At 49.2% G+C, this 7,627-nt stretch overlaps 1 protein-coding gene across 1 annotated transcript; it reads left to right on the top strand.

Moving 5' to 3' along the window:
- Positions 1-3,334: 3,334 nt before the first annotated feature.
- Positions 3,335-7,128, top strand: Treml1 (triggering receptor expressed on myeloid cells like 1). The gene is made up of 6 exons (XM_042055751.1): positions 3,335-3,377; positions 3,535-3,867; positions 5,010-5,151; positions 5,676-5,764; positions 6,190-6,242; positions 6,820-7,128. Exons 1-6 carry the CDS (start codon positions 3,335-3,337, stop codon positions 7,126-7,128), a joined length of 969 nt encoding a protein of 322 aa, XP_041911685.1.
- The last annotated feature ends 499 nt before the right edge of the window (positions 7,129-7,627 follow it).

The raw sequence follows: 7,627 nt of genomic DNA, 5'->3' as shown, positions 1-7,627 counted from the left end.
ATAACTGTGTGAAGTCTCCCTGGGAGGCAAATTCCCCTCTGAGTGCTAGTTAAGGCTTCAGGCTTCCTTTCTTTACCATGACATTTCAGGGGCAACTCTGATTCCTCAGGAATCTTTTGTTTAATAGGCTGGTGGTGTGGGATTCCTTTCTGTATACTGTGAATATTTTATTGTCATTGGCTAATAAAAAAGCTGTTTTTGGCCAATGGCTTGACAGAGTAAAGCCAGGTAGAAAATCCAAACAGAGATGTAGAGAGAGAGTAGGCAGAGTTGAGGGGATGCCATGTAGCTGCGAAAGGAGACAGATGTCCCGGAACTTTAATGGTAAAGCACAAGACTCATGGTAAAATATAAAATAATAGGAATGGGTTGATTTAAGATATAGGAGTTAGTTAATAAGAAGCCTGAGCTAATAGGCTAAGCAGTTTTTTAATTAATATAGTTTCTGTATAATTATTTCAGGTCAGGGCGACCAGGAAACAACAAGCAGCCTCCATGACCAGGCTGGTAGTTGAAAGATAGGACAGGAGTGTCTCTTTAAAATATTTCCATTCCTAGCAGAGGAGTTATGGGGCAGGGGAGAGGAGGGAGGGAGGGAGAGGGGGGAAAGGGAGAGAGAAGGAGGGAGAAGAGGGAGGGAATGAAAGAAAAGGGAAGAAGAGAAGGAGGGAGGGAGGAAGGAGGGAGGAAGAGAGAAGAGGGACTGAGGGAGTGAGGGATGGAGGAAGGGCGAGGGAGGAAGGAAAAGAGGAGGGAGGGAGGAAGGGAGGAAGGGAGAAAGGGAGGGAGAAAAGAAAATCTTCTGCACTTCTCTGAACTTATCTTCCACACCAGGGCAATATGACCATCCGTACACGTGGCTTGAGTTCTGACAAACTCTGTCACGCCCACTCCCCAGGGCAGTTTTGGGATCAGATGCTTCTTCTACAGGCAATGAGTCTGAATCTCAGGACCCCAAATGGACTTGCAGTCAAGAAGCATGAGAATGCTAGGGTTTGAAATGCCCCCCAGGCTCATGTGCATGAACACATGATTCCCAGCAGCATGGGAATCATGAGGGTGTGGACCCACAGTTCCCAGCAGGTGGTGCTGAGGGGTGTGGACCCGCAGCTCACAGCAGGTAGGTCTAGAATGTAAGGAATCTTTAGTTGCACAGCAGTTGGGCCCTACTTCGAATCTGTCTTTGCTTCTTATCTACCTCCATGGGGTAGCCTCACCTCATGTTCCTGCTGCTATCTATGCCTCTGCTATCATAACAGACCAGCATTTCCTGAAATGGAGAACCCCAATAAACTTTTCATTTCTTAAGGTGACTTTGTCTTAGCTATAAGAAAAGTAAAATACAGGCACCTTCCTCTTTAAAGAGAGGCAGAGACAGAGAAAGAAACAGACAGACACCATTGCTTTGGAGAATAAATGTATTTAGGAAGGAAAGTGAAGGATACAAGTCTTCTGTCTGTTTCCCAGTCTCTAGTCCTGAGGGATGCTCCCTGCTCAGTCACACTCAAGCATACTGCACATACAGTCAAACCACGTATAAAGGTGGGAATACTCATGGAGAACACAGCAGTCATGGAACCAAAGTAGTCAGGGAATTATAATAATGCTTGAAAACTAAGAAAGAGAACTTGTGAATTAAAAATATCAAGAAAAATGGGTTTGGAGTGATGGCACAGTGGTTAAGAGCATTTGCTGCTCTTGCAGTGGGCACAGGCTCAGTTTCCAGACCCACATAACAAACAGTTCACAAGCATCTATAGTTCCAGGGTTCAGGCCCCCTCTCCTGGCCTCTGCAAGTAATACACACATACACTCGGGGCACTTACATAAAGGCAGAACGCTCACACACTTAAGAAAAATCAATCTTGTTTTAAAAGAAAGAATGGGGGCTGAAGAGATGGCTTAGAGGTTAAGAGCACTTGCTGCTCTTCCAGAGGTCCTGAGCTGATATCCAGCAACCATGTGGCGACTCACAGACATCTGTAATGAGATCTGGTGCCATCTTGTTGCAGACATCTGTGCAGACAGAGTACTGTACACACAGTAAATAAATCTTTTTAAAAATAAATAAAAGAGGGGCTGGAGAGATAGCTCAGTGGTTAAGAGCACTGCCTGCTCTTCCAAAGGTCCTGAGTTCAATTCCCAGCAACCACATGGTGGCTCACAACCATCTGTAATGGGATCTGGTGCCTTCTTCTGGCCTACAGGCATACACACAGACAGAATATTGTATACATAATAAATAAATAAATACAATTTAAAAATAAATAAATAAAACAAAAAAGAATAAATAAATAAATAAACAAATAAAAATAAATAAATAAATAAATGAATAAATAAATAAATAAATAAATAAATAAATAGGAAAAGGATTGCGGATGTGGCTCAGTCGGCAGAGTGCTTGCTTGTTTAGCATTTGTGAAGCCCTGGATTCAGTCGCCAGCACCACAGAAACCAGGTGGTGGCAGAAGTCTGAAGTTCAAGTTCACCCTTGGTACATATTAAACTTGAGGCCGTCCGGGATACAGGAGACCTTGTCTCTGAAAGGAAAACAAAGACTAGCTGCAGTAGAGGGGATGGAAGAAGAATATGCAGAGTCCTAGAAGCCAGAATACGATGGACCAAGAGATGAGTAATGAGAAAAAAGTTGTGAAAACAGGAATAATGTCTAAGAAAGCGAGGACCACGCAGCTAATGGTGGGGTGCAGACAGCAGGGGAGGGAAGAATATGGTGTGTCCACGCTGCAGGAGAGCGCGGGTCCCTAGGATTGGGGAGGGTAGGTTTGAGAGAAAGGCTCCAGAGAGTCTAGGCAGGACATAAGCCAAGAAGGGTTCAGAGGGTTTCCAGCAAAGAGGTTGAAGGGATGGAGTGAAGGCCTCCTGGGAATTGGGGTGGCATGTGTGTGTGGAGCCAGGATGGGGAAGTTGTTCATAAAGGCTTGAGAATCACAGAGTCTCGGGCCACACGGAGGAACGTTACTTTCTTCTTCAGACCTGTTTCTGCATATGTGTGTTCAGGAGACTGACAATTCCCTTATTTCTCCTGCCTTCCCGGAGCTGGGCCCTCTAACCATTCCTCTTGGTGGGAAGTCGGACCCCTTCTTCCAGCCTCTCTCACACTGGCCTACCAGTCTCTCAGGGTCTTCTGAGCCCTGAGCCAAGCAAGCCCCAGAGAAGCTCCCTGTCCCCAACCTCGGAGATTCCCACCCGTGTAACTCTGTTGGCCCTTATGGTTACTGGAGAGCCCACGTGACTGTATGAAACAGATGTTTCCTGCCCCCAGGGGCCTGCAGTGTCTGTCAGGAGGCGGCTCAGAACCACTGTCTGCCCAGCCATGGGCTGCTACCTGCTGCTGCTGCTGCTGCTGGGACTGTCAGGTAAGGTGCAGATGGACCACACACCTCCATCCCCAGCCAGAAGTATCGCAGATGCTGTACCTGCCCCCTGGATCCCCACATCTCTATGCCAGAGGGTGGGCTAGAACCCATGCCTGCTTCTATCCGACCCTCACTCCCACCTCTCTTCCTTCCCCAGGTCAGGGCTCACCCGAGAGCCACCCCGAGGTGCTGCAGGCACCTGTGGGGTCATCCATCCTGGTGCAGTGCCACTACCGGCTCCAGGATGTGAGAGCTCGCAAGGTGTGGTGCCGGTTCTCGCAGGAAGAGTGCCAGCCACTGGTGACCTCAGCTGTGGACCGAAGAGCCCCAGGAAATGGGCGCATATTCCTCACTGACCTTGGTGGGGGGCTCCTGCAGGTGGAAATGGTGACCCTGCAGGAGGAGGACACAGGGGAGTATGGCTGTGTGGTGGAGGGAGCTGCGGGGCCCCAGACTCTGCATAGAATCTCCCTGCTGGTGCTTCCACCTGGTGAGTAGTCGGGACAGTCTGAGGTGGGGACTCTTGGGGACCTGGGGTGCGGGGCCCTTTTGTAAGGCATTGGGGGAGATGCCTTTTTGACAGCTCGGTGACTGAGTGGCAACACCGGAACTGTTTGGGAAGCTGGAGATAAGGAGCTAAGTGGGCAGCTTCCCTCCTCTCCCTTCTCCCCTTCCTCCCCCTCCTCCCCCTCCTCCCCTCCCAGTACTTTCTGTCACAGCATCTCTGTGGCCTCTGTGTGTTCCTCCAGCTCTCCCAAGCTTGAACTAGCTTTCTTTTTCTTTATGTGAATTTAAAGCACATAACAGAAATTAATTTTTGTGCCTTCCAATGTGAGTGTGTGTGTACAGAAATGAGTGAGTACATGTGTATACATGAGTGTGTGGGTATATTGTGTGTACAGGAATGTGTGTATACATGAGTGTGTGGGTATATTGTGTGTACAGGAATGTGTGTATACATGAGTGTGTTGGTATGCTGTGTGTACAGGAATGTGTGTATACATGAGTGTGTGGGGATATGTGTGTGTACAGGAATGTGGGGGGGTGTATACATGAGTGTGTGGGGATATGTGTGTGTGCAGGAATGTGTGAGTGTGTGTGTATATATAAGTGTGTGGGTATATGTGCGTGTACAGGAATGTGTGAGTATGTGTGTATACATGAGTGTGTGGATATGTGTGTGTACACAAGTGTTGTATATGTGTGTATAAAGGAGTGTGTGGTGGGTGTATGTGAGTATACAAGAGTGTGTATGCATGAATGTGCGTGTGCACCACTGCACAGCACCAAAGCATGATACAGGATGTCCTGTTCTATCACTCTCCACCTTATTACTTTGAGACCCTCAGTCTGAAGCTCTCTGTCCTGGATAGACTGGCTGGCCAGAGAGGGATTTGCCTGTCTCTGGTCCCCAGCACTGGGGTCCATAGCCAGCGTTTTTACATGAGTATTGAGGATTTGGACTCAGTACCTCATGCTTGCCCACTGAGCCATTTCCTCAGCCACACCTTTCTTTGATGATTTAAAGTTGATCTTCACAGAGTTCACGAGTCTTCCCTGAGCATCTAGTAAGGGCCACGGAAGCTGCTCCATGATGGCTCTGCACCCACTGATTGTTTCCTTCTGCCTCAGTTCCTGGCCCAGGGGAGGAGGAGGCAGAAGAGAACGAGAGCAATAGAACTGGAAGTCTGCCAAAGGACCCCTCCTTGGACCCCGCGGGGAGTGCTGGTCCTCACGAGTTCAGGAAGCATGAGAAAAGGTGCCAAAAACAGTGGTTTGGGCAAAAACAATTGGTTTGCAGCTATAGACCGAATCAGATGAGGCTGGAGAGAAGGCTCAGCAGTTAACAGTTCTTGCTGTTCTTTCAGAGGACAGAGCCCATTCCCAGCAGTCTCAACAGTCTGTGACTCTGGCTCCCGGGGATGTGTATATATGGGCTCTCTCTCTCTCTCTCTCTCTCTCTCTCTCTCTCTCTCTCTCTCTCTCTCTCTCTCTCTCTCTCACACACACACACACACACACACACATTTTAAAAATCATCTCAAATCACATACACGGCTAACTCATTCTACTGCTGGGGAACTTCTCACCTTCAGCAACCATCCGTTCACTCTGGTGGCTCACTGTAAAAATGTCTCTCCTCTCCCTGATCTGGACCTACCCTCAAACTCCCTTCCATTACCTCTCATTTATGGTTCCCAAAGAAAGTGGCAGTTTCTCCCACTACTCCAGTGTTCTTGGTTGGCAGCCCCCTTCGGGATTCAGGGCTAAGCCAGCCTATCCCTTTTTGTCTCTCAGTATCTATCTGATCTGGGGTGCTGCAGTGCTTCTGCTGGGCCTGCTGGTGGTGGCTGTGGTGCTGTTTGCTGTGTTGGCCAGAAGGAAAGGTATGAAGGTATCCTCCTCCTCCAGCGGCTCAGTTTAGAAGAGGAGAGCAGGAGACCGGGTGTGATTCCCACATGAAAAATCTTTCCGTTCTTTAGAGAAGTCCCCATTGCTGGAATCCCAGTGGCTGGGAGGGAGAGCAGGGAAGGGAACTGGGCTAGTGCAGGCGGAGGAGGGACAGTGAAGTGAGAAGTGGGACTGGAGGAGAAAGGAGGGAGGAAGGAGGGAGTTCCAGTGGGTAGGCTTAGTGTGGTGGCAGCTGGAGAAGCCGAAAGTGGGCAAGGAAGCAAGGCAGGCTTGTGGGGTGCAAGGTGGAGGGGTTAGGAGTAGAGATGGGAGAGGGGAAAGCGAGTCAGCACTAACAAAGGTTCGGAGGCTTTGGGGGGGCCACACTGCAATGGACTATACTGTTGCTTTCTGCTGCTAGGACATAGGCTCGGTGTCTGTGCCTGGTCCCAGAGCAGTGGCGTTTCAGGCACGGTAAGAGACCTCTGTGGCTTCCCCTAACCCATCACACTACTGAGCAGGTGGAGGAAAAACAGACTCACCATGGTCCAGACCCTTGCCTTCCTACATCTGGGGAGAACATCGGGGCTTAGGGTATCTTCACTTCTGTTTTTTTTTTTTTTTTTTTTTTTTTAATAAGACAAGGTTTCTTTATACTTGACTGGTCTTCAGCTTACTATGTAGACCAGGCTGGCCTCAGACTCACAGACATCCAGCTGCCTCTGCCTCCTGAGTGCAGGGCTTAGAAGTGTGCACAACTCCCAGATATTTTGTTGTTTTGTTTTATCTTTCAGATAGGCTCTCCCTGGGTATACTGCTGGCCAGCCTGGAACTCACTATGTAGACCAGGATGAACATGAACTCTTGAGTTCTGAGCGTAAATGTTTGTGTGTGCACACACACGTGCGTACTACCATCCCTGGCCAAAGGAATGCCCCCTCATCCCTTTGACATGCTGGATTGTTATAGCAGGCCCATTATGGTTTCCGACGTCCCATCCAAGGGAACCCTGGCACAGTTCCGCTGTGTAACTTTCCTGTTTTTATTCCAGGAGCCCTCCTCAGCTGTCCCCCACAGCAGCGACTCTGGACTGGATGCCGCATTGCCCACAGACATACCCTATGTGAGGTTAGACTCACCACCTTCCTTTGACACCACCTACAAGAGCTCTCCTGTTGATCCTCCGTCAAGGAAATCCCCGGACCCACCCCTACAACCCCCTCTACCCCCTAAGGTTCTGACGTCATCCAAGCCTGTGACACAGGCCACAGTTGTCTTCCTGAGGGGGGACAAAGGTGACGACGGATCTTCCTGTGAGCCTGCTCAGGATCTACCCACCCAGTTAAATAATACACCTTAATTTATACGCCAGGGATTAGCCCTGGGGCAGTCTCTGCAGCCATACAATATGCCTAAAGTATGTTAGCAAATAGTGACTTAGGGATCCAATCGAGTCCCTCGACTTAGTGGACATAGAGCGTGGTGCTCAGACATGGTTGAGGTGTTTGGGGAAGAACTCTGCCTGCCACTTCTTGGAACTAAATAAACCCTAATGGTGTATGAACTCTGTGTGTGTGTGTGTGTGTGTGTGTGTGTGTGTGTGTGTGTGTGTGTGTGTGTGTGTGCGCGCGCGCGCGCGCACACACCAAGAGGTCAATGGCACCCTCTTTACTTTTTGAAACAAGGTCTTTCCCTGACCCTGGCCTAATGAAGTGGGCTAGTTGACCAGAGAATCCCAGGGACCTCCTTTCTCCACCTCTTCAGAGCTTGTATTACCGGCATCTGCTGCGGCACCAGCTCTTTATCTGGATATTGGAGAATTGAACTCAGGTCCTCAGGTTTACACAGCAAGCACCTTA

Source organism: Arvicola amphibius, chromosome 9, assembly GCF_903992535.2.
Source record: "Arvicola amphibius chromosome 9, mArvAmp1.2, whole genome shotgun sequence".
NCBI classification, from domain to species: Eukaryota; Metazoa; Chordata; class Mammalia; order Rodentia; family Cricetidae; genus Arvicola; species Arvicola amphibius.
This window is presented reverse-complemented; position numbering and strand designations above follow the sequence as displayed.

What these genes read in the sequence shown, in the direction of transcription:
- Treml1 (XM_042055751.1), top strand. Translation starts at nt 3,335, where the DNA reads ATGGGCTGCTACCTGCTGCTGCTGCTGCTGCTGGGACTGTCAG. An exon ending in CCTGCTGGTGCTTCCACCTG is followed by an intron (nt 3,868 to 5,009) that starts GTGAGTAGTCGG and finishes CTTCTGCCTCAG; the next exon opens with TTCCTGGCCCAGGGGAGGAG. An exon ending in GCAGTGGCGTTTCAGGCACG is followed by an intron (nt 6,243 to 6,819) that starts GTAAGAGACCTC and finishes TTTTTATTCCAG; the next exon opens with GAGCCCTCCTCAGCTGTCCC.